We start from the raw sequence: 26,700 nt of genomic DNA on the forward strand, positions 1-26,700 counted from the left end.
GGGGTAGGACTCCAGACACACCCACTCAAAGGAAAGGGCTCCCCTCACAAAGACCCCACCGCCAGTGGGAGAGGCAGAGGGTGAGGTGGGCAACACAAGAGACTGAACCTGGCCCTGCCACGAAGTCACAGGGTGACTCTGGCCTCACCTCTCTTGGAGCCTGAGCCAAGACAAGTGGGAATGTATGTACTTCCAAGGGCTGGGTGGTGCCAGACAGACGAGAGTGCCCCAAACCACAAGGACAGGCGGGAGGAGACTCTGGGAGTCTGTGAAGGGAAGGGGATGGGCCTGGGTTCTGGTCCTAACTCCCCTGCCGGCCAGTGGGCAGCTGCAGCTCACAGGCCTGTTTGCCCATCTATGCTCCTCCCACCTCGCATCACGGACTAAGGGTAGGAGAGGGCCTGGAGCCCAAGAAGTCCTGGCCAATGCTACTGTTACACTGGAGTGTGCCTGCTGTCAACTGGGGGCTCTGTGCAGCCATGTGGCCTTGGGGAGCAGGTTACTGGACCCCTCTGAATCACAAGAATAACAAGCCGAGGCAGAAGGGCCAGGAAGAGGGAGCTGGTCACACCGCCTGGAGTGTCTGGCCCCACTCCAGGGGCACAGGTGGAATGTGCCAGAAAGGGCGAAGAGAGCAGGTCCCTGGACCTGCCCTGTGGCTGCAGGTATATTAATAGTGCCTGGGTCCCAGGCGGGCAGTGCCCACATGCCTTTGGAGCCCATGTAGTCTGCAGGAAGGCAGCAGTGTGCCTACTGGGAGAGCAGGCCTCCGAGTTCCTGCTGAACCACTCAACAGCTTAAAATACAACCAGCCCCTCTCCCTGCCGGCCAGCTGCCGGGGGAGGGCTGAAATCCTACCCTCTCCCCCCAGCCCGGGCACTGGACCAGGACTCAGGAACAGAGGATGGGCCGTCGGGGGCCCAGACTGACTGCTGGGAAAGGAAGCTGGGAGGCAGGAGGGGGCGGCCGAGACAGGGGCCACACTCCCAGCAGCCGCCACCGCAGCTGCTGCCGCTGCCGCACCCAGGCCAGCACCTAGGCCAGCCACACAGCCAGGCCAGCCCACGGCGGAGAGGAGCAGCAGCACCCTCACAAGAGGTAAGCCCAGCCATGGGGCAGTGCTCAAGGGCCCAGCCCTCTGGGGAGGGGGTTGCTGCAGCTCAGAGCCACTGTGACAGGACCAGTCCTCTCTTCCCATGTCCTGCCCCCAAATCTCCACCCAGAGTTCTGAAAAGCCTTGCAGGGCCGGGGCAAGGGGGGTGCAGAACCTCTCTACTATTTTGCAACTGCATGTGTCTCTATCATTACTTTGAAAGGTAAATTTTAAATGCCAGGTGGGGGGGAACACACACACACACTAGGTGAAAGAAGCCAGCTACAAATGGCGACATATTTATGTGATATGTCCAGAGAGGTAAATGGAAGGAGACAAAAAGCAGATTGGTGGCTGCCAAGGATAGGGGAGGGGAAATGAGAGGGTTGGTTAATGGGGACCTGGTCTCCCTTCGGGAAGATGAAAAAGTTATGGAGTTAGAGAGAGGTGGCGGCTGCACAACACTATGAATGTACGAAAGGCCACTGAACCATTCCATTCAGTAACTATTTAACTTTTAAATAGTTAATTTTATGTTATGTGAACTTTACTTCAATAAATCATTTTGGGGGGGGGGTAGTATACTAACAAACCAGTCCCAATTACCCATAGAAAGAAAAGGTCCAGGGGAAGGAAGCAGCAGAGGCTCCCCACTCCCCCTCCCCCCACCTGACTGGGCCTAACTGTGGGGGGCCTGGAGCCAGTGCTTCCCAGTTTTCAGTCCCTGAGCTTATCCCCGAATGCACCCCTCCCACCCCTACGCTTGTCTCACACACACACATATGCCTGCCCAGGCCTGACACCAGCCTCGGGTAGGAGCCCAGGACTGGGGTTAGAGGGCACAGGCGGCTCTGGGCAGAGGCCCAGGCAGGAGTCCTGAGCACAGGAGAGGCAGCAGGCCCAGGCCCCACCCTGGAGACAAGGCAGGTGAGGGACAGGGAGGAGTGAGTGGTGGGCATCCTGAGGGAACCAGGGGCACCCACAGAGGGAGGAGGCTGGGGGGGAGATGGGAGACAAGAGGGTGATACATTCAAAGGATGAATGAAGAAAATCCCGGTGTCACTAACCTGAGGTCCAGCACCAGCCACAGGCAGGGGGTGTGGCCCCAAAGCCTCAGGCACAATGGCCAGAGGACAAGGACAGGGCAGGATGATGGCTCTGCAATGACAGTTCCCTAAGCCTGGGAGGAATTCTCACCCAGAGGCCCCAGATTCCAGGACGGGCCAACAGCAACTGGGGGCAGCACGAGGTCAGGGCTAAGGGGATGGGGGAGGGCCAGATGAGGGGTAGGGCACAGCCCACCCTGCAAGAGGAGTGGGGGAGGAGCAGGCTGCAGGCTTGCCCCACCCAGACTGGGGCACCCAGAGCCACTGATCAAGGAAGCCGCAGCAGAAAAAGAGGGGCTTGTTTTCTGAGCACCTGTTTCAAGCTAACGGGGGTGCCCAGAGCCTCAGGGAGATAAGGCTCCACGGATGGCCCCCATGTGGCAGATGAGAAAACCAGAGCTCGAGCGGAGAGGCTCAGGGCCTTTGCACATGCTGTTCTCACTGCCTGAACTGCTCTCCCCCAGACCCCCCAGGGCTCCTCCCTCACCTCCTCAGACCTTCTCAGTGAGGCTGTTCCTGACCGTCAACTTAAAATAGCAACCCAGACATTTATCGTCTGCCTCCCATTGGACCTGCCTCCCACTGGACGGTCAGCTCCAGAGGGCAGGGACTACCTTGTTCTGTTATTTCCCAGCACCCAGACCAGAACCTGGCAAGGAGCGGCGTTCCATGAACACCTGTGTAAGGCACGAAGGTCACAGAGGCAAGGCCTCAAAGCCCCCTCCCCACCACCGTCTGAACCAAGGCCTTTCCTACTCCTCCTTCACTGCACTCTGGTGCCCCAGCTTCGGAAGATGTCACCCCCCCAGAGCCCACACTCCCCCACAGGCCCAGTGCAGGCACTGGCTGGGTTGTGCCAGGCTGCCCAGCACAAGGCAGCCTGATTGAAGTAGCCTGCCAGAGCCCAGAGCAGAGGTGGGCACCCCAGTGCAGGAGCTGCTGCAGGAGTCTTTCCCTGACCTGAGCCAGGGGCCTTGCTCCAGGGAAGCCTCTGTGAGCCCTGCAGACACAACCATTCAGCTCTGGTGACCCTGTGGCTGCCAGACCCTCCTCCCAGACCCTAGGGCATGGCTCACTGAAGGAAAGGGTCAGTGATGAGCCAGCTCCAGCTCCTGGAGAACCCCTCTGTCCTTTTTCATCAGCCACCCCACCACAGAAGGGGCCCTACACTGACAGGCTCTACACAGCCTGGGCCCTTGGAGGCAGCACCAGAGGCCTAGCGGCCCCTCATAAGGAGGCTGCAAACTCAAAAACACCCACCTATTTCCTGGCTGTGTGGCCCTGGCAAGTTACCCAACCTCTCTGAGGCTCCCTCTCCTCACCTACAAACTGGGCTGCCCCCACCTGCTATTTCACAGGGTTACTGCAAGATTACAGATAATAACAACCACCGTTCTGGTCTTTGTGTACCAGGTGGGGGAAATAGGGCAGGGACAGATAATTCTTCCATGTTTTGCAGGAATTGTGCAGAAAAAAAGAGAAGTGGGCGGGGGGTGTGGAGGAGCAGTAGGGTCAGGAGTGTGGAGGATGGCCATTTTAGACACAGAACTCAGGGAAGGCCTCCCTGTGAAAGCACATAAACATGTCCTGTCTAGAATAATTCTTACAAGGGATCAATGTTATTCCACCAATACTAGCGAAATAGAAGGGGCAGGCACACAGGGAGTCAGGGCTCCTTCTCCCCAATTCCTGACCACAGCCATGAAGGAGCCCAACCACACCAAGGTCAGAGAGGTGGTGCCATGAGCTGGTGACAGTGAGCCTGAACCCTAACAATAGCAAGACACGTGCAGGTGGTGGAGGCGGGACCGGCAACCGTCCCTACTTTAGTTCATCACCACCGCCCCAAAGGCGGCAGGCGGCAGAGACTGCCGCGCTCTCTGCTGCCCCCTTGTGGCCGTGGCCTCTGCTCCACCGGCGGGAAAGGCATCCAAAGCAGCACCCGAGCCCAGGTGAGTGACCCAGGTACATCCAGGGCAGGACGGGGTCAAGAAAGTCGGCACTACCTCTGGCTCTACCACTTAACCAGAAAAAAAGCCCTCAGGGAGCCACTGCTTCATACTTAATCCTTCATCCTTTCCTGCCTCCTCTCTTCCCCTGGGAACTGCTGAGCAAAACCAAACGGCTGCCTGCACAGAGGCTGCATTCCGAAACTGTGTGCCGGCAGGGGGAGGGAGCAAGGGCGGGGACAGACAATAAATAGTGGCGAGTTTTGCACCAAGAGTTGTGGAGAAAAACAGAGAAAGGTGACAGGGTGGGGTGGGAGAGTAAGGAGTGGAGAGGATGGCCACTTTAGCAGAGAGGAAGGGGCATCCAAGGCAAAGGCCCAAGGAGTAAGGGTACAAACCCTGCACACGTCTCGGGGAAGAGATTTCCAGGCATAGGGAACAGCAAGTCCAGAGGCCCTGAGACCATTTAAGAAGCAGGCAGAGCGGTAGGAGCAGCGTGTAGAGGAGGAGCAAGGGAAGATATGATGAAGTGAGGGGCAGACTGACTTCTGGGCCTCTGGGCCCCTGGGGGCGCTGAGTGGGGTGGAGCCATGGAGGGTTCTTGAGCAGAGGAAGGATGTGACCTGATTTGGCTGCTCATAGGCACCCCCTGGGAAGTGGGAGACCAGGGTGCAGGCAATGACAGGGGCAGGGGCAAGGAGGTGGCCATGGAAAAGGTAAAAAGTGGCAGTCTAGGAAGATGGAACTGACCAGATGGACTGATAGTCTGGATATGGGGGTGACCTGAGCTGCAGAGGGAGAAGCACCAAGAAGGAGGGTGGCAGGAAGGGTGGACACCACCTGAGCTGAGGTCAGAAGAATGCAGCTGTTGCTCTGCCCTGCAGGAGCCACCGGGCAGGCATGGCAGAGGGCCCAGACACCAGTGTCCGGAAGGCCTCCTCCAGATTCAGGAGCCAGGGCCCCTCTCAAGCTTCAGTTTCTCCATTTTCATATACATAGCCTGGCCCAGTGTTCCTCAGGCCCTTCCCATCTAAACAAGGCACAGCCGCCTCCCCGCAGTCTCCTTCCCAGGGTCTGGGACAAGGGGCAGACACAGACCTGAGAGTCAGCTTGGGTTCCTGGTCACCCTCATCATCTCCCACTCCTAAGATGGAGCCCGCCCAATAGGTATGGGTGAGAACTGCAGACGCCCCTCTTCACCCTCTCTCTTCAAACCTCTTCACCCTCTTCACCCTCTCCCTTCAAACCTCGCTGGCGGCCTGCTGCCCAGGGAGGAGCAGCCATTAATTCCATTTAGATGAGTAACCCCCACCACATACAGGCCTCTGGGGCTGCAACCCCCAGGCCAGCGCATGCTCTGCAGAGGCCCCCACACAGTGAGTACGCTTGACACCACATCCTGTCCAGATTCAGCTCTCTGGGGCCCCAGAGGTTTCTCTGCCTGCCAGAAAAGAGTACTTCAATCAGGCTATCTTGTGCTGGGCAGCCTGGCACAAACCAACCAGTGCCTGCACTGGGCCTGTGGGGGAGTGTGGGCTCTGGTGGGTGACATCTTCTTCCAAAGCTGAGGCACAAGAGGCCTGCTGTGGGTACAAGCCCTGGTCCATGCAGCCAAGCAAAGGACTCCAAGCAAAGATGCAGAGGGCCTGACAGGTCCTTCAGCCAGCCAACACGGGTACCCTTGGCCCCACAGCACCCCCCACCAACAGGGGCACAAGGGCTGCTGCACCCAAAGGATGGAGGCCTGGCCCTGAGCAGAGCAGGGCCGGACCAGCTCACCTACTGCACAAATGCAGAGGCTTGAGCATGTTCACCTGGACTCAGCAGCTCAGCACTTTCGGCTCCCTCTCCTTTCCACTTTCCAGAAATATCGAAGTCACACTGCTCATGCCAGGGCATCTGAGAAGACCCTGGGTTCAGCTGCCAAGAAGCCAGCACAGGCCACACCTGCTCCGCCAGAAATACCTCCTTCCCCAGTGGCCTCAGCTCATGACCCCGCTTCTCCGAGGTGCCTGGGGCAACTGCATCAGCCTCCGTGAGGTACTGAGGTGGAGAGGATGGCACCCAGGGTGGAATGGGCAGAGAGAGACTGACCACCCACTCCCAGGCCCTTAACCAGCTCCTGCTTCCTGTCCCTAATGACCAGCTAAGAATGCCAGTGTCCCAAGGCTCTAGGATCTGGGGCCAGGAGAAGCTGGCAGAGCCCCACACAGCCTTGGGGGACATTAGGGGACTCAGGTGTCCTGGTTGGTGGTTGGACCAGAGAAGGCCCAAGAAGAAAGAGATGCTGGACCAACACAATGGGACTCTGGGTCTTGGGCCTCAGAGGACCATACTCTTTAACCATTCGCCCTAGTGCCCACAGCCCTGGGGCTAGATGCTCACAAGAAAAAAAGGGGAACAAACCCTGGACCCAATTATCTGGAAGGCAACCCCTCCCTGCTGACCTTCTCACTCCAGGACACCTAGTCCCTGGAGGTCCGGACCGTGCAAAACATGCCACCTCCACAAGGAATGCCCTTGGGAGGCTGAGCCTACCTCTCCCCTGGCCCCAGCCTCTCTTGGCCCCAGCAGAGTCAGGCCAGGCCAAGGGCAAAAGGCCTGTCACCCCGATACCACCCAGCGGGGCTCAGACAGGGTCAGCAGCTGTCTCCATACTTCCTGCATGGTTTTCTGCCACAGGCTAAAGCCACTAATGAGCCTGCAAAACCAATGCCATGGCGGGTGTGAGGGAGTCCCCAACACTGAGCACATGGCAGAACTGCAGAGGCCAAAGTCAGACCAACCTCCCTGCCTCAGCCCTGGCTTCTCCACCTGGTAAATGAGAATGTTTATAAGAGGACCTGACAGAGACGATGCCTGTAGCAGATGGCAGAGGCCCTGCCCAGTGGTCCTGAACCCTGCCTGCTTATGAAACTCGCCTGAAGAGCCCTGGCCTTCAAATCAGGCAAGGAAATTGGGATCTCTGATGGAGGGCCAAGCATCCACAGCTTTGAAACCTCCCAGGGACAGGTGGACGCAGCCAGGCCAACCCAACCTGGGCTGCCTTGCTCAAATAGGCTCCTGCCCTCTGGATGATGCCAAAAACCCTCCTAACTGATGCTGCCCTCCAAGACCCTCCCTGAGGGCCCTCAGTTGCTCCCCACCCCTTCCCCTACTCCCTCCTCCAGCACCACCAAGCAGGAGGCCAGCACCCAACCTCCACCAGCTCATGATCACTTGTTAAAGTGGCGTTGTTACCCAGTTTTACAGACGAGGCAGCCAAGGCTCAGGAGCAGAAGTCACTGGCCCCAAGGACACATGAGTTAAAAGTTCCAGGGGCAGGGATCTGACTGTCTGTTTTTGCTCCTTAGAACTGAACATGGAGTTCCTATGCTGGCTCAGTGGTTAAGGAACCCGACTTGTACCCATGAGGATGCAGGTTCGATCCCTGGCCTCACTTAATGGGTTAAGGATCCAGCATTGCGATGGCTGTGGTGTAGCCGGCAGCTATATCTCCACTTCGACCCTAGTCTGGGAACCTCCATATGCCGCAGGAGCAGCCCTAAGAAGACAAAAAAAAAGAAAAAGAAAAGAAAAGGAACTGAACGCTCTTTCTCTGGGGCTGTCTCTATAGCCCCAGATCCCCAGAGGACGGTCCAGATCTACACCTCTGCATCCCCTGGCAGGGTCAAGGATGGTGACCACATCTGGTCTCTCTGTATCTCTGGGCTGGAGGCGCTGTCAGGTCAGGAAGCTGGAAGAGGCGGAGAAGCTGAGCCCTGCGGACACAGGCTGACTGCAGACTGACCAGGGCAGCAGAAGGCCAACCCCGCACCTGGGCCCAGCACGTCCAGCCCAGGTGCAGCAAGCAGGTCAGTGTACACCCTGAGAAAACAGCTTGTGCACAGTCCAGTCTGGGGCCCACGTGGCAGGCCAGATATCCACAAGCAGCTAACACCTCCCGCATGCACACAAGGTGCAGGCAGGATGACACGTCCTCCATACAATTTATCTCCTTTATTGTTAATCCCCTTCTGCAGATGAGGACACTGAGGCTCATTCACTCACTGCACAGTAACTGAATGCCTACTACACACCAAGTACTTTTAAGGGCTGTGGGGATTCAACTGTGGAGACAGAAATCCTTGCCCATGTGGAGCCAACATTTTATTGGGGTACAGAGACAATAAGATAGATATGTTCATGTCATATTAGATGACATGTGCCATGGGAAAAATAAAGCTGGAAAAGGGGACAGGTGAAAGGGGCAGAGAGTTGGCAGGCGAATGGAGCTGGCAGTTTCACTGCTCATAGGGGTCAAGAAAGGCCTCCTTGAGGGACTGCTGAGCCAAGCCCTGAAGGCAGTGAAGGAGAGGGCAGTTGAGATCTAAGGAGAGCATCCAGGCAGGGGAATGGCCTGTGCAAAGGCCCTGAGATGCAGCCGAGGCTTCCGTGGCTGGGGAGGGGAGGGGGGACAGGGAGGTGATGGGTGGCACAGGATCTCTTAGGCAAAGTGAGGGCCATAATTCTACTCTGAATGAAGTGGGAGCCATACAGGTTCTAGGCAGAGGAGGGATGTGATCTAACTTGGGTTCCTAAAAGATCCCTCTGGGAGTTCCCATCGTGGCTCAGTGGTTAACGAATCCAACTAGGAACCATGAGGTTGCGAGTTCGATCCCTGGCTTCGTTCAGTGGGTTAAGGATCCGGCGTTGCCATGAGCTGTGGTGTAGGTCACAGATGCGGCTTGGATCCCACGTTGCTGTGGCTGCGGTGTAGGCCCGTGGCTACGTCTCTGATTAGACCCCTAGCCTGGGAACCTCCATATGCTGGTGTGGCCCTAGAAAAGACAGAAAAAAAAAAAAAAAAAAAATCCCTCTGGACTGTAGGGGAATAAGGATAGAAGCAGGAAGCCCACTAAGGTTCTCAAAATGAAAGGATGGCTTAGATAAAGGGTCAACTAACTATATATAGCCCACAGGCCAATTCTGGTCCACCACCTGTTTTTGTACAAGCTACCACAGTTTCTATATTTTAAAGTCAGAAAAAAATCAGAAAGAACCTATTTTATGACATAGGAAAATTATATGAAATTCAAATTTCAGTACCCACAAAGTCATGTTCACTGGTTTTGGAACACAGCCATGTTCACTAGTTGACAATCACCTAGGGCTACTTTTGTGATAGAGGCAGAGTTGAGAAGCTGTCACAGAGGCTGTACGATCAGCAAAGACTAAGCTATTTATTTACCAGCTGGGCCTCCACAGGTAAAGGCTGCTACACCCTGGCCTGGGCCTCCGGATGGCAGCAGAGCTGATGAGAAGTGGTTCTATTCCACCTGTATTTTGAAAGCAGACAGGATTTGCTGACTTTTGGACATGAGGTGTGAGGGAAAGAGCTGAGTCAAACAGACTGGAGCCTGGTAATAAGATTGGGAACGCCATTGACTGGGGAGGAGGAGGTGGGGAAACGCAGGTTGGTGATGGAGACCAGGTTCAGTTTTAGACATACTAAGTCTGAAATGCCCATGAAATAGCTCCAAAGAGATCTAGCTGAGAAATACCACTCCTTCCCCGCCCCCCCCCCCGGAATTAGAAAGAAACATCTGCAAGTGAACAAACTCAGCATTCTTTGAACACTTTTTGGCCATGTATCCCTAAAATGAGTCTATAGGAGGTTAATGTGGCTCGGTAGGTTAATGATCTAGCTAGTCTTTGTGCAGGCGCTGGTTTGGTCTCCAGCCCGGGTTAAGGATATGGTGTGGCATAGGTGGCAGCTCCAGTTCGGATTTGATCCCTGGCCCGGAACTTCCATATACCACAGGTGCAGCCATTTAAAAAATGCATAAGTAAGTCTGCAAATTGTGCATACCCCTACCTGACATTTTTTAATTGCCACACCCAAAGCCTACGCCAGTTCCTATGCTAGGGGTCTAATCAGGAGCTGTAGCTGCAGTTGCAGGCCTATGCCACAGCCACAGCAACACCAGATGCAAGCAGCATCTGTGACCTATGCCACAGCTCACAGGCAATGCCAGATTCTTAACACACTGCATCCTCACAGAGACAATGTCAGGTCCTTAACTCACTAAGCCATAAAAGGAACTCTCCCCGCCCACATTTTAAAATTGATATCCAGTATTTTTTTTTACCTGAGCCTGAATAGTTGCAAAAGATGTCACCTCTGGCCTACTGGAGATAACACAAATTCTATATAAACATTTTTTGGGTTCTGTCATATCTCACAATAGAGTTTAAATACATGACTAATTTGATACCTACCATCATCCCTTTAAAAAGTTATAAACAAGCTCTTTAATATTCACTCCTTTTTTGTTCCATTCCTATTTCCTTGCCCCATGGAATTTTATCCAAATACGTGATTGTGACTAAACGTTATTACTAAGCATCCTACCTATTGCTCAAATTGAAATTTAATTTCTTAAAAAACATTTTCATGACCTAAGGCTCTAAGTGTAAAAAGAAAATCCTTCAGGATGAGTTATTACAACAGCAGTTTAACATACATCGTAAGTATAAATCATCAGTGTAGTATAAATCTATTCACTAAACATTAACCATAAATAGTAGATTATTGGAGTTCCCATCGTGGCACAGAGGAAATGAACCCATCTGGGAACCATGAGGTTGTGGGTTCGATCCCTGGCCTTGCTCAGTGGGTTAGGGATGCCACATGGCCGTGAGCTGTGGTGTAGGCCGGTGGCGACAGCCCCAATTGGGCCTCCAGCCTGGGAACCTCCGAAATGCCGCGGGTGCAGCCCTAAAAAGCAAAGAAAAAAGAAAATCACCATAAAAAGTAGGATATTGGCACTATCTCAGTGGGACGGATGCACCTTTTTTTCCAATTAGTTCATGTAGCCAAGGTGAATTTTGCTTATTGCTAGAATAAGATAGAGCATTTGGTGGGGTGGTGGGACATGCCCACAGAATGCAAGTTCCCAGCCAAGGATCAAACCCTGATACAGCAGTAACAATGCCAAATCCTTTACTCTGACAGTTCTTTATTCTTTTTTTTTTTAATACTAAGAAGCTGTGTTCACGTAAATAATCAGATGAGAATGAACAGAGTTTTGTTAAAGCAAAAAAAAAAAAAAAAAAAAAAAAAATCTCACTCCTGTAAACTCCTTCTGAGTTACAGGCCCAAAGTCACAGAGTGATTCAATGTCAAAAACATTTGTAAGGATCTCCCAGCTGACTAGCCCATTACGCACCACTCCACTGTTTTTCTGAAAGCAGTGACTTGTGACCTGGTCCCAGGGACTGACAACAGGACCCAGTCCCCAGGGCCTGGTATTGCTCACTTTCTCACACCCATGCAGGTCCCTAAGAGCCCAGTAGCATAGTAGGCATTAACCAGTCAGGGTCAGAAATCCTGATCCCATCTCCAAGTTCAGACTCAGCCCCAGGCACCACTCATTTCCCAGACTCTACATGGCCCAGAGGAGCTCCAAGCAAGCCCATCAAACCTTCTGATACACAAGCCAGAAGGCTCTGCCTAAGGGTGGCTGCAGCTGCCTACTGCAGAGCACTCCTGTTTTCTGCATACTTCTCAGGGATGCCAGGCTCAGGCCAGAGAACCCCAGAGCCCTGGAAACATATCTGTGCCCAAGCTGAATTAGGATATGCTTGCTGTACAGAGACCTGCAAGGGTTCAACCACAAATAGAGGGCATCTGGAACCCCTAAAAGCCTTTTCTGCTGACTGAGAAGTTCCCGTCCTGCACTTGCTCAGCAAATGCTTACGGAGCCCTTCAATGGATGTGCCAGGCCTGTGCTAGGCGCTGGGCTCGACAATGGACAGAAAGACCTCAGATATGTGACAGTGGCATGCTGAGTGGTGACCCAGGTGCTTGGATACAACAGCCAAGCCCCCCCACCAGGCCTGCTTACACTCAAGGGGAATATACACAAAGAATCGATCACATAACTCAAGGATGTACCAGTCACTGGGAAGAAAAGAGCAGGGCAGGGAGCCCAGAAGGTCACAGGCTGTGTGGTCCACGGAAAGCCTCTCGAAGGAAGCGTGATTTGAGCCAAATTAAGGACCAGCATGAGGCTCCCTGAAGGAAGTACAAAAGCCCTGAGGCAACACAGAGCCTGGCACAGCTCAACAAAAAACTGGAGCACAGCATACTTGAGGGCACGCAACTGAAGAGGAGGCTGGAGCAGAGGCCAAGACAAGAACTCTGGGTCTGAAAAAGTGATGAGTGATGGCAAGTTGGTGGGGTGCCACAAGCTGATCAGGTTTTGAGGACCCCCCCCCAGCTGCTGGGGACAAGCAGGGAAGCAGAGACAGGAGTGAGAATCTCGGAAACAAGACAGGCCAGAGACCGTGACGGCTTTGACTAGGGCACAGAGGCAGCAAGTGGTAGAAAAGACACCCTAGTTCCTGGATCCTGAGGTGCCACTGATTCAAAACAAGCTGGAAATTTGGGGGAAGGGGGAATGACACATATATCAACTTAAGATAAATAGGTAGATGGACATCAGTCTTGATATCCACCCCAACTTAAGGAACATGAAAATATGGGGTAGGGGGTGCTGCAGGTATGTGAACCTTGGGAGAGTAGTAACAAGTGAGAGAGATGTTGGCAGAGTGCAGGTTTTCTGGAATATTTAACAGGCCTCACTATGTCCATAAAGGGAAAGGAAATTTAAAAGACAACACTCAGCTGCAACTGTCAAGAGAAGGGTGCAGGAAGCTGCCCTTCTTTGGCCTTCCCCCTGCAGTGTTACCTGCGAGCAGCTCCTCAGGCCAAGGCCCTCGCACCTCTCCCGGCCCCACAGGTCTGGAGGATCGGCTCTGCATGAAGCAAGAGGAAATGGGCTCCAGAGTCTTCACACAGACAGCTCTCCCCATGCTTTCTCCTGGGGTGGTACACCGGTCCCCAGGCCCAGCTGGAGAGACTGGAAATGGTGCCATCCACTGAAGCCCTGGGTGAGTCAGGATGTGGTGAAAAGGACTGTTCCTGGGCCGATGTCTCAGACGGCGGTGTCTAGAGGAGCCTGCTAGGAAATTTACTGGGGCCTGTCGGTCATGGTTAGTTCTTCCTACAGGATCCCTATCTCATCCTTAGAGGAACACTCAGAGTTCAGGTAACTGGGTCAAAAACGGGCCGAGGGAGCAATGACCAAATTCCCAAATGACAAAAGACAAGCAGGAGCCCAACCAACACTTCGAAGCTACATGTGCTCATGGTCTGGCACCCCTCGAGCCTAAAACCCTCCTGGGACCCTCCTCCTTGTTGGGCAGCAGTGCTGGGGCGGGGATAGGGGTGTGGGCATGATGACATGGCTAACTGCCTGGGCCTGAGCTGCCCTGTGTGTGAGTCTCCAGTCATGCACACAATCACTCGATCCTCAGCAGGGGTTGCCGAGGACAGCCTGACACGAACAGCTACAGAAAGCGCCAAACACTACGCTGAGAACCAGAACAGGAGAGGTGACAGGGTGACAAGTGTGGCCTGGGTAGGTCAAAGGGAGACTTTCGGAGGATGTGACATTCGAGCTGAGACCTGAATGATGGGATTCCCAGATGGGACAAGCAGAGCCACAGCTCCTGGAACTATCCCACCATGGGGCTCTCCCCACCTCCAGCCAGGAGATTTTGTGAGACTCGATTATCTGAAGAGTTTCAACAACATACTATTTCAGACTAAACACATCTCCCCAAGAATTCTACTGTTACCCTCACCACCCCCAGCAAAGAGAGATGCTCCCCTGACCCCACCTCCCGAGAAGCATCAATTTGGCAACTCTCCCAACACACACTTCTTTCTGCTCCAGAATTCCAATTCTTGACAGCTTCTCCTCACAAGAAGACTGGCAGCTGCAGCGCTTGGACCCCCTGAAGTTCAACCTGCTTCCTGTTGGTCCATGAAGCTCCAGTGCAAATGTTAAGCTCTCTCCCCCCAACTCGACAGACCCACTCCCACGCTAAGAACAGGCGCCATTCCCTCGGGCCCCATACAGCTGGCACAGCCCCCTGCCAGTGCTCCCTGGTCCTTTTAAAGAGGAAGGAAAGAAAAAAAAAAAGAATTCAGAAGGCCCGGGAGATGGCACAAATGCTGCAATCTCCTGGGCTGCCTAAATGGCCCACGAGCTCTGCTTATGTAAGAGCCCAGTTCGAACAGGGACAGGGACAGGGCTGTGCCAGCCTGCCAGTCATAGCGAGCAACTGAGAGGCCCTTTATTCCTCAGAGGCCTGGGAAAGGCTCGTGGTCCACCTCTAACTAACCATGGGACTGCAGCAGGGGAGCAGGGAGGCCCAAACACCATCCACAGCACACTCATCAATAATAAGGAACAAGTACTCTCACACATTTACATTTACATAACACACACCAAATGCGTGTCCCCCGCCAAGGACTTAACAATAAACTGCCCTCTGAAAGTTAAACTTGCTATTCTCCTCCCTTCCTGAAAGACCTCCTCTTTCAGACATGGGCTTAGACCCTGAGGACAGAGGCTGTGGTTCACTTAGCTCAGTATTCCTAGTTTGACAGGCACCAGAGTTCCCGTTGTGTCTCAGTAGGTTACAAACCGGACTAGTAATCATGAGGACGCAGGTTCGATCCCCAGCCTTGCTCAGTGGGTTAAGGATCCGAGTTGCCATGAGCTGTGGTGAATCACAGGCACAACTCAGAACCCATGTTGCTGTGGCTGTGGCTGGCAGCTGTAGCTCCAATTAGACCCCTAGCCTGGGAACTTCCACATGCCGAGGGTGCGGCACTCAAAAGCAGAAAAAAAAAAAAAAAAAAAAGTTGGAACAAATGAACAAATAAATACGCAATGGATTGAAAAACAGGTGAGCAGAGCCTACCACAAGAGAGCACCCAAACCAGTGGAACCTGTCAGCCACCTCTGCAATGAAAGACAGGCCCACATACATTGCACAGGTTCCACAAGAAGTAAGACAATAGGAAATAGGTCACTTAAGGCTGGAGTGGATCAGGGGCTTACAGCCACCTCATAAAGTCAGCTTCCCTAGGTCAGGACTACTCAGGACTGGTCACACGGGGCCACCTCAGCCCAACACATGAGACACTGGGCTCATGAGGTCCCTGCAGCAGGCCCCCATTCACCCTTCACTTCCCATGAACCTGACCACAGGGAGAAGCTGCATTCACCTATCCATTCAAGAATCATTTGTTCAACAAGTCGGCACTGGTCAGATATCAGGGAAGCTGCAGGAACAAGACACCCAGAGTCCCTGCCCTCACAGGCCTCACGGTCTGTCCAAGTGAAAGACCATCAGATACCCAAATGAAAATGCAACCACAGCTCAAGGAGGACCAGAGAAAATAAACAGAGTGCAGGGGTCACACTCCAGACGGGACGATCAGGGAAGGACTCTGGATGACGCTGAAGCCATGCTCTCAATAACAAGAAGGGAGCAACCATAGGGAAAACAAGAGGGAAGAGCATTCCTGCTAAGGGAACAGCCTATGCGCAGGGCACAACCATGGCTGAGGATGTTTGAGATGAAAGCAATGCAGCAATGAAAAAATGAAAAGCAAGGGATTAGAGAAGGACCAGAAATCTCAGAGGATGTTCTCAGCACCAGAGTGCTAAGCTCCTCCCCTCTATGTGGAGAGACTTTCTGGGGGCTGCTGGGTGGGGACAGAGTCCAGGGGGCGAGAACAGAAGCGATGCATTTGTGAGTAAAAAGGCCATAACAAGTATCAGATGACCAGGCCCACTTCAAGCACCCACTTCCTGGAATGGACCTTTGTCACAATAAGTTAAAAAGTGGGTTCTGTGCTTGGACTTCACTGAGGATCTTGCCATAGAGAAGGAAAGAGCAGAGCAACCCAAGATGTGACTTGGATGTGTGACATTCTATCAGAACTGATCCTGATGACTAGGCTTCTTCCTCCATCTTCTGGGCATGTTACTGAGCATGAATCCACCTCCGGGAGCCTGCTGGGTCTTGTTCGCTGACAAGTCTTGAGGTGTTCAAAAGAGGCCACATGCAGACAGCATTTCACTGATGCAGACCTGTCCTTATCCACAAAACAATGTGTATGTTGTATGCACCTTGACTACAGGCCAGGAAGCATGCTGGGCACGTCATTCTTCCCAGTGGCCTTCTGATACAGGTATCTTTATCCTGGCTTCATGGATGACAAAACCAAAGCTCAAGCAGGTTAAATAACTGTCCCGCAAGCAGACCCAGGGGCCTCCAAAGGCCACAACCACTGGACCACACTTTTTTCCTTCCACAGTGCATGACTGCCTGGACCCACCCACAGTAAAACCAACTTTGGGTCTAGCAGAATCAGGCTCTGCCACACACTAGCTGTGTGACCCTGGGCATGCTGCTTCGTCTCCCCATCTCTCAAATAGGGATAAGAATAGTACCAACTAGGAGTTCCCGGCGTGGCGCAGTGGTTAACAAATCCGACTAGGAACCATGAGGTTGCGGGTTCGATCCCTGCCCTTGCTCAGTGGGTTAACGATCCAGCGTTGCTGTGAGCTGTGGTGTAGGTCGCAGACGTGGCTCGGATCCTGCGTTGCTGTGGCTCTAGCGTAGGCTGGCAGCTACAGGTCCAATTCGACCCCTAGCCTGGGAACCTCCATATGCCGCGGGAGCGGCCCAAGGAATGGCAAAAAGACAAAAAAAAAAAAAAAAAAAAAAAGAATAGTACCAACTTCACAGGTTTATTGTAGGGGTAAACGAGTTAATAGATAAAAAGCACTTAAGAGTGAGCACCGGAGTTCCCGTGGTGGCGCAGTGATTAACAAATCCGACTAGGAGCCATGAGGTTGCGGGTTCGATCCCTGGCCGTGCTCAGTGGGTTAAGGATCCTGAGTGCCATGAGCTGTGGTGTAGGTTGCAGACACGGCTCAGATCTCACGTTGCTTTCTCACCCAGCCAAGCCTGTCGGTGAAAGTGCAGGGTTTCCCAACCAAAGTCAACAGCATTGACAGAGGTGCAAGTCTTCCAGAAGCACAACCCTCATTCAGGGCTGTCAACTCTCCACCTCTCTCACTCCTCAGGAACCACTTATTCAAGAGGCTCCACTGGGTTCAGCCCCCACCAGCGGGCTCCAACTGCTGCCCCACCCTGCACCCACCCAACCACACCCACCACTGGTCTTCTCCCACCCACCTCCCCCACCCCACCTCCTCCACCTTGGCCTCCACCTCCACCCCACCTCCTCCACCTCAGCACCAAGGTTTGGCTTGGCAGAACTTGTTAAATGTTAGCTGCTGTGCTGTGCCCTGCACTGAGCTGAGTGCTTTCCCTGCAACTGCTCCTCTAATGCTCACCAGAGCGACAACCCCTCGGAGAGATAACCTAGTGAAGCAAGGCCCATTGTGTCAAGCACTGTGCTGGTCAATGTGCAAATTGGGGCTGAACAGGGGGAGGGGCCTGATTGTAGTAGCACTCGCCTCTTCCTACAGTGTAAACAGCCCATCGCCTCCACTATCCCGTCATGGCTGACTTATCAACCTGATGGCCCTGAACGCAGAGCTGGGAAGATAAGTACAATCAAAGCCAATGCAAGCCAGCTAGAGCACAAGCTCACCCCAACCCCAATTATCTTTATGAGAAAATTGGCTTGAGAGGTTACAAAACTGGTCCACAGGCTCCACACCTTGTACAGGGCAGGCTCTACACCTTGTACAGAGCTGAATCCAGCTCTGATCCAAAGCCTGGCAGCCTTTGCTATCTGCCAAGGGAGGAAACCACCCAACCAAAGGGAAACGGTGTGGCCCTGCAAAAGCCCCTCCTCTCTTGAGCTTCAGATCCCTCATCTGAGAGGTCTAGAGAGTTCTAAAGCTCATTCAGGCTCAAAGGCTCTGAGATTTTAAGTGCCCACAATCAGGGAGTGGGTGGCTGTAGTACAGAGGAACAATACCAAGGGTTAGAAAAAGGGAATCACCAGGAGACTCTGCCAATATGAATTACCACCCACCTGCTCAGAGCAAGAAGCCTTCAGGGTGTGGAAAAGCTAGGATCTCCCATAGGCTCTTGGCCTGAGGCACACCAACACAAAACACAAGAAAGGTCCTTAAAGCTCACCCTGCTTTCCAGGCTCCCCAGTCCCCACCTAGCTCTCACATCCAGAAGGCTGAGGGGCAGCCTATCCAATCTGAGGGCCAAGGGACTCCCTCGATCGGCAAACCACACTGGCCCACAGAGCCCCTCCCGCTCTCCTCCAGGGATGCTATGGACTCAGAACAGCACAGCCACCAGCCACCTCAGGACAGCATCAGCAGGGACAGAAACTGGAGTCTGGGGAACTCCCTGGTGATCCAGCAGTTAGCACTTTCACCACTGTGGCCCAGGTTCAATCCCTGGTCTGGGAACTGAGATCCCCACACCAAGCTGCTACACGCCACAGCCAAAAACACAGATAAATAAATAAAAATAGCAGGAACATGGATGCAACTAGAGATTCTCAAACTAAATGAAGTCAGAAAGAGAAAGACAAATAACATATGATATCACTTACATGTGGACTCTAAAACGTGGCACAAATGGGAGTTCCCGTCTTAGTGCAGCGGAAACGAATCTGACTAGGAACCATGAGGTTGTGGGTTTGACCCCTGGCCTCGCTCAGTGGGTTAAGGATCCGGCGTTGCCATGAGCTGTGGAGTAGGTCACAAACACAGCTCGGATCTGGCATTGCTGTGGCTGTGGCGTAGGCCAGCAGCTACAGCTATGATTAGACCCCCAGCCTGGGAACCTCCATGTGCCATGGGTGTGGCCCTAAAAAGACAAAAGACTAAATAAATAAATAAATAAAATGTGACACAAATGAACCAATCTACAAAACAGAAACAGACTCATGGACACAGAGAACAGACTTCTTGTTGCTAAGGGGGATGGACTGGGACTTTGGGGTTAGTAGGTACAAGCTACTGCATTTAGAATGGATAAGCAATGAGGTCCTACTACACAGAATGGGGAACCATACCCAATCACTTGTGACAGAACATGATAGAAGATAAGATAACATGAGAAAAAGAACGTATATGGAGTTCCCATTGTGGCTCAGCGGTAACGAACTCGACTAGGAGCCATGAGGATACAGGTTCGATCCCTAGCCCAGCTCAGTGGATTAAAGATCTGGCATTGCCATAAGCTTTGATGCAGGTCACAGACGTGGCTAAGATCTGGTGCTGCTGTGGCTATGTCTCAGGCTGGCAGCTGCAGCTCCGACTCGACCTCTAGCCTGGGAACTTCCATACGCTGTGAGTGTGGCCTTAAAAAAAAAAAAAAAAAAGAGGAAAAAAAAATGTATATATACGTATGATTGGGTCACTGTGCTGTACAGCAGAAACTGTCAGAACATTGTAAATCAACTATAATCAAAAAAATTTTTAAATAAATAAAAATAAAATTTAAAAATTTTAAAAAAAGGAAAAGAAACTGGAGTCAGGCAAACCTGAGTCTATGGCCCAGCTCCACTGCTTCCTAGCACCTCCCCTTTTGTGCATAACCCTTGATGACCTATTTCCAGCAATTCCACAATTTTCTTTTATACTGGCCTTTGCTGGAAGCTCCCCCGTGGCAGAGCAGATTAAGGATTCGGTATTGCCACAGCTGTGGCGCAAGTTGCAACTGTGGCACAGGTTCAATCCCTGGCCTGGGGAACTTCCACATACCTCAGGCATGACCCTCCCCCCCAAAAAAAAGAGTTCCCATCATGGCTCAGCAGAAACAAATCTGACTAGCATCCATGAGGACATAGATTTGATCCCTGGCCTTGCTCAGTGGGTTAAAGGATCTGGCGTTGCCGTGAGCTGTGGTATAGGTCACAGATGAAGCTTGGACCTGGCATTGCTGTGGCTGCGGTGTAGTCTGGCAGCTACTGCTCCAACTCGACCCCTAGCCTGGAAACTTCCATATGCCGCGGGTGCAGCCCTAAAAAGACCAAAAAAAAAAAAAGTACCAGCCTTTGCTGTCACAATTAAATAGATTTTAGGGAATTCCCTTTGTGGCTCAATGGGTTAAGAACCTGACTGGTATCCATGAGGACGTGGATTCAACCCCTGGCCTCATTCAGTGGGCTAAGGATCCAGCATTTTCATGAGCTGTAGTGTAGGTCAAAGACGAGGCTTGGATCTGACATTGCTGTGTTGGAGGCTGGCAGCTATGGCTCCAATTCAACCCCTAGCCTGGGAACTTCCATATGCCACAGGTGCGGCCCTAAAAAGACAAAAAAAGAAAAAGAAAAAAAAAAAAACAATTAAATAGATTTTGCTCCAAGGAGCTGAGAGAGACTAAGTAACCTGCCCTGGGTCGTAGTTATTTAGTGAATAGCAGAGCCAGGCCCATCCAAAGCCCACACACCTAGGACACCAGTACACATGAGTCTGCGTTCTCCTTAATTTTCACCTTCCTACCCAGTTTCCTGACCCTAAACAACTGCCTCTTTACCAGAACACCACTTCCAGAAAGGTTCACATACTTATTCCTGTGGAGGAGGCTGAAGCAAGAACTACGTTGGTCTAGAATTATTCACAAGATGAGCACCAATAGAGCTACCCTTTTGGGATGGAGGGTTGGGGAGGGAATGGAAGATCCTAAATGGGGCAGCGGGGAGCCCAAGAGGATGAGCTTTTTTGCCTCTGGGTACCTATCTGTAGGAAATGGGCAGTGACCTGAGCTCAAGGAGGCTAAGAAGAACTGACCTTCCCAGGAATTAACAGACTCATTTACAAGCTACTGTAGCTGTTTTTCCAGTTACTACTGGGATCTGTGACCTCTCACCTGCAATGGCAAAACAAAATTTAAGAATTTTTTAGGAGTTCCCGTCTGGCTCAGCAGTAAGGAACCAGAATAGTATCCATGAGGACTCGGGTTTGATCTCTGGCTTCAATCAGTGGGTTAAGGACATGATGTAGCCGTGAGCTGCAGTGTAGGTTGCAGACACGGCTCAGATCTGGCATTGCCGTGGCTATAGTGTAGGCTGGCAGCTACAACTCCAATTCAACCCCTAGCCTGGGAACTTCCATGTGCCGTGGGTACGGCCCTAAAAAAGACAAAAAAAAAAAAAAAAATTTTTTTTTTTTAAATCCTAGAGCCTAGGATAAGTAGTTCCCTTATTGACCTTGCTCTGACCCCAAGACAAGCCCTAGGCCTGCTCTGCCTTCCAAGAGCTGCTTCAGATATGGCCCAAGAGTGAGTGACCTGTTCTACCTGCTTGTCTCATCTCATTGTGAAAGGCCACATTTTCCGCTCACATCACAGAAGGGAGATTGGCAGTGTCGGCAAACTGTTATCAGAAATAGCAACAAATTTCCCCTCCAGTTGGAATCCTTCCTGCCTCATTAACTGTGTGTCACTGAGCCAGTCCTACACTTCCCTGAGCATCATTTGTACCACTTGTAAATTACACTTCACAATCTCCAAGGTCTCAGAGTCAAAAAGGTTTTGGGGTGGGGGGGGTTATTAATCTCTCAGTGGACTGGGGGTCACTTGGGTGTGGAAGGATGGACTTACTTCCAAACAGAAACACATTCTTTGACGTGGATAACTAAAACCTTTTCTCTAACTGTTAAATGGGAGGGAAAGAATCTCTGCTATTTTTACTGCAACAAACACCTGAAGTAAAGCTCATCTGCCTGCTGTGCAAACTGGGCTGGGAGACAACTGCTCCTCCCGTACAGAAACTCTGCAGCTATCACCTCAATACTTACTTGGCAAATGTTAGAAGAGAATGCCATCAGGGAACATGTCAAAATAACAACTTTTTTTTCCCCTCCAAAGTCAGTTTAAACAGTGGGTCTGAAGTTCCCACCTTCCTTCAGGGAAAAGGTTTGAGTAAGGTAGAGTGTGACCTCCAGTCCAAGCCAAGGGTCGCCCAGGTTCCTAGAACAAAAGTGCCCACCCCCAAGGGTCCTCAGAGGCCTACCTTATCTGCATGCCAACTAGCAAAACTAACTCCGTTTTATAAAAGGCCACAAGTATCTTCCATCCTGCATCTTTCAAATTGAATGTGGCTTTTCCTCCAGGGCTACATAAAGGGTTTGAGTGGGAAAAGTATATTAGAAGAACTTTATTAGAAGAATTTCATTCTGTAATCATAAAGTTGAATGAGAGATTATTGAATCCTACCTCCTTATTTTTGTACCATGTCAAAACAAGCAAGGACTTCTAGGTTAAAAGCTTCAAAAGATGCTGGGTAAATTACCACCAAAAATAATAGTAGTAGTAAAGTGGTGGGCAAAAATAGTGGTGTTCCACTTATGAATAAAAACAAGAAATCTCTCCTTGTACTTACAGGAAGCACCTCACATGATCAAATTCATAGAGACAGAAAGTAGAATGGCAGTTACCAGAGGCTGAGCAGAGGAGAGAAGGAGCGGTTAGTGTTTAATAGGTACGGGGTTTCAGTTATGCAAGAATAGAGTTCTGGAAATGGATGGTGGTTATGGTTGTGTTGCACAACAATGTGAATGTACTTCATGCCACTGAACTGTACACTTAAAAATGGTTAAGATGGTAAACTTTATGTGTATTTTACCACTTTTTTTTTTATCTTTTTAGGGCCGCACCCACGACATGTGGGGGTTCCCAGGCTAGGGGTCGAATTGGAGCTGTAGCGCCAGCCTACACCACAGCCACAACAACACCAAATCCGAGCCTCGTCTGGAACCTAAACCAGACGCCAGATCCTCAACCCACTGAGCAAGGCGAGGAATCAAACCTGAGTCCTTATGGATACTAGTCAGATTTATTTCCACTACGCTACAGCGGGAACGCCACCACATTTTTTTTTTAATTGGGGGAAAAACTAATTTTCATTTAGGGACCAGCATAGTATAGTGGCTAGCAACTGAGACTCTGGAGTCCTGAGTTTCTGTCTCTGTTCTGCATTTACTAGCTGGGGACCTTTGAGCCAGTCATTTGAAATCTCTGAGGCTGTTTCTTCATCTATGAAAATTAGAATAATAATTAGTAGTCTCCTACTTCACAGGGGTGTGAGGATGAGAAAATAAGGTAACAGAATCTCACTAGTACAAAAGTAAGCACTCTCTAAATTATTCTTACTATGAACTTTATTAATAAATTTGTTTATTATTTAAGGTTACCTGCAAGCCAGCAATAATTAAATGACGGCTAGGTCTGTAAGGGCATCAGAACACTTCGTTTTAAGGGAAAAAGAGGCCCAAGTTAGGAGTCAGAAGACCTGGACTTCGAGAGTGGCTATGGGTGTCACACTTCTCCCTCGGTGACACGCAAGGGGTTGACTGAGATGATCTATTAGATTACCAGAAAGCAAGATCATCTTTATTGTAGTGTGGGAGCCAGCACTGGAGCTTCACCTCCTTCACCACCCAAGCTTCTCAGGCAGATGTCCTGGGCAAGGGAAGGGGTCCGAAGGTCATGACAGAGAGGACAGACTGCAAAGCCCCTTCCTAAACCCAAGGCGGAGGCATGCTGTAAGGTTTGTGCAAGACACCCTCGGTTTGGGAGCAAAGGCCCCACACCCTCGCTCCTCCCCCTGCCTAAGTCTGCAACTCATCCCACAGGGGTAGCTGCAAGGAACCTGCAAGCATCTCAGGTCCTTCAGAGACCCCAAGAAAAGGCACCCCCAAAACAGCCTGGGTTGCAGAATTATAAATACCTCCCCCGCACATGCGCACTTCAATTTAAGAGCGGCCGCATAGCACAACACGCGCCTACTGCGCCTGCGTCGTCCGGCTCTTCCTTTAGGGCACGGGGCAAGAAAGGGGAGGTCCTGTTATCTCAAGTAGAAAAAAGAATGGGTCTGCCGGGGCCGCTCGGTCCCCGTTTCCTCGTTTCTTACCTCGTAATGCTTCATGGTTCTCTCAGGCGGCGCTACTATTTCTGCTGCTGCTGCCGCCTACCTGCGCGCGGGACCGCACTGGATAACTCACGCGCTCACGACCGCCGCGCGAGACTAACCGTGGCTCCGCGACGGCCCCGCCCCTCCCTGCCGCGCGCCCCACCTCTAGCCAATCAACGAGGGAGGCGCCCACCTTTCCCCCCGCGGGGCAGGGACAGCAGGAGCAGGAACTAGCCACGCCAGGGGTCTAGCCAATCAGCTTACGGGACCCACCGAGGGGGCGAGGCGTGGGCAAAGGGGCGGGGGACGGGTGGGGAAAAGATGGGGCTTGTCTACCCACCAATCAAAGGGGCCCTCTGCACCACGAGCCCCCTTGCCCCGCCCTTTGGTGGCGTCGCTGTGGAGACCAAGGGAAGCGAAGGTGTCTGCAAGATCCGAGGAGGGAGCAAGCAGTCGAGTAACAGGGAGGGCAGCATCCACGTGGCAGGCACCTCGACCGGGTGAATTCTGAGGTGGGCGGCCCCACCCGGGTATCCGGAAGCAGCGGGAGACGGCTAGGGTTGGAGGCGTGGGCTGGGCCACCTGGATGGAGAGGCCCTATCCAACGAGGGGACCCCCCCCCACCATTTGTCATGATAGGAAGAAAGGAAAGGGGAACTGGGTGGTGAAAAGCCCTCTGGAACCCCCACAACCTGCAATCTAAGCTCTCGCCCCATTCTGGGTATGTCTTCACGGCCCTTTCAATGCAAGCACTGCCCAACCTTGCTCAACCCTTGTGGGCAGGGAGCCCACATTTGTCTCCACCGGCACTGTCCAATATGATCACTACTGGCTACATGCAGCGAATGAGTCCTTGAAATGTGGCTGGTCAAAACTGAAATGTGCTGTAAACATAAAACACACACCGATTTCAAAAATGTAGTACAAAAAGGACAATGTTAAAAATATGTATAGCATTTTACGTTAAGATGATAATACTTTGGATACACTGGATTAAAATGCCTTATTAAATCTAAATTCCCTTGTTTATATTTACATTTTCTTTAAGAGCCTCACCCACAACATATGTGGAAGTTCCCAGGCTAGAGATCTAATCAGAGGTACAGGTGCCAGCCTACACCACAGCCACAGCAACACAAGGTCCTTACCCACTGAGTGAGGCCAGGGATCAAACCTGCAACCTCATGGTTCCTAGTAGGATTCATTTCCACTGTGCCATGACAGGAACTCCCTGTTTATGTTTACTTTTTTAATGTGCCTATTGGAACACTTAAAAGTCACAGACACAGCTTGGATATGGCTGACAGTTGTACCTCCCACACTAGCTCTACTGAATAGTGCTGTCTTGGGGTCGTGTCATGCTTTTGCTTCACTGATTGTCATGAGCTGGCTGGGGAGGTCGATTGCCAATAACACTCGCGTGCACGCACGCGCACACACACACACACACACTCATGCACACACTCAGGATAGGACTTGGCACATTCTCTAACCTTTTCCTCTTTCTCCTGGTTCCAGATTCTGTCCCTTGAACCTTCATCAACTGTCAAAACTTCCCAAGACCCAGAGACCTGGCATCAGGGATATGGTGAGAAGTTCCCAAAGGTAGAGCACTGATTCACAGGGGAGGAGGGCGGGGAGAAGGTGAATCAATGCCTGGCACTTAGTCATCCAGGTTAGGCTTGAGAAACTTCGGAGGCTGCAGCCTTTGGGGACTTCGTCTCCAAGTAAAGGAAGCTAAGATTGTGGTCTTCAGTAATTCATTGCCTTTTTCACTGGGCCTATCTGGGCAAAACAGATGAAAACACAAGGTATTTTATACTTGTACTTTCCAAAGCACAGATCTTTTCCTATTAGCAGTTGTGATGTTCACAGTATCATGAGATTCCTTGTGTTGTGACAGACCTCATTCCCTGGCCTTATGAAGGAGCATGGGAGACTACTCACTCAGAGGCCACAAGTTTGTTTGTTTGTTTTTTCTCTTTTTTGGCCGCCCCTCGCCATATGGAGTTCCTGGGCTAGGGATCAGACCCAAGCCGCAGTCACAACCTAAACCACAGCTGCAGCAACTCAGATCCATAACCCACTGTTCCCAGCCGGGGATCAAACCTACGTCCAGGCACTCCCAAGATGCCGCTGATCCTGTTGTGCTACAGTGGGAACTCCCAAGTTGAGTTACGTGAGGTGTCTATTTCTGAGATGCTAAGGGGGCAGAGCTGAACCCCTCAAATCTAGCCACAGTTTGCCAGTTCTGCCAATGTGATCTAAGCTTCTCCAGTGTGATCTAAGTAGGTATGTCTTCCCTATTGCTGGGTTTCAGCTAGGTAAGGTGTGTGGTGTCCAAGGAGATGTCATTTTTGGAGATTTTAAACACATTCCTATAGGCTTGGAACATTCTGGAATTTCCCCTTCGTGACTGATTTCCTGAGCCCTGAACTTACTCAATAGCACCAAATCATTTGGTGGACATATTATGCTCCAGGCCAGCTGGGGCTTACAGATAATTTCCACCCCGCCTCCTCACTTGGAAAAAACTCATAGAAAGGCATGATCCAGCCTGCAGAGGATAATTCCTCTTTGTTTTTGAAGGGCATTAACAGGGATGAGGACCCCTCGTTGGCCTTGTCTGGTTCTTAGTAAGCAGGCTGTCGGCAGAAACCAAATCCACCCTGGGAATGAAGACTGACCACTTTGTTGAAGCCATTCATGACCCTGTACCATGGCTCTGACTGTACAGAGTTCAGCCAGGTTCCCCAGCACAGTAACTGATTCCTAATGGTG

At 51.7% G+C, this 26,700-nt stretch overlaps 1 protein-coding gene and 1 long non-coding RNA gene across 4 annotated transcripts in view; one reads left to right on the forward strand and one right to left on the reverse strand.

Moving 5' to 3' along the window:
• The window catches only part of TECR (trans-2,3-enoyl-CoA reductase), a 28,512-nt gene extending 4,440 nt beyond the window's left edge, over positions 1-24,072 (reverse strand). For both annotated transcript variants that reach the window (XM_021083691.1, XM_021083690.1), the window contains exon 1: positions 23,920-24,072. In XM_021083691.1, coding sequence (XP_020939350.1) covers positions 23,920-23,934 — 15 coding nt within the window. In that variant the 5' untranslated portion in view covers positions 23,935-24,072. The remainder of the gene's footprint in view (positions 1-23,919) is intronic.
• Positions 223-25,674, forward strand: LOC110259333. Of its 2 annotated transcripts, XR_002341616.1 has the most exons (5): positions 580-665; positions 872-1,098; positions 6,014-6,188; positions 7,502-8,002; positions 25,438-25,674. It is a non-coding gene; the product is annotated as an uncharacterized LOC110259333 (long non-coding RNA). The 2 variants fall into 2 exon arrangements; XR_002341615.1 differs by having other exon boundaries at positions 223-1,098.

This window comes from Sus scrofa, chromosome 2 (assembly GCF_000003025.6).
Source record: "Sus scrofa isolate TJ Tabasco breed Duroc chromosome 2, Sscrofa11.1, whole genome shotgun sequence".
NCBI classification, from domain to species: Eukaryota; Metazoa; Chordata; class Mammalia; order Artiodactyla; family Suidae; genus Sus; species Sus scrofa.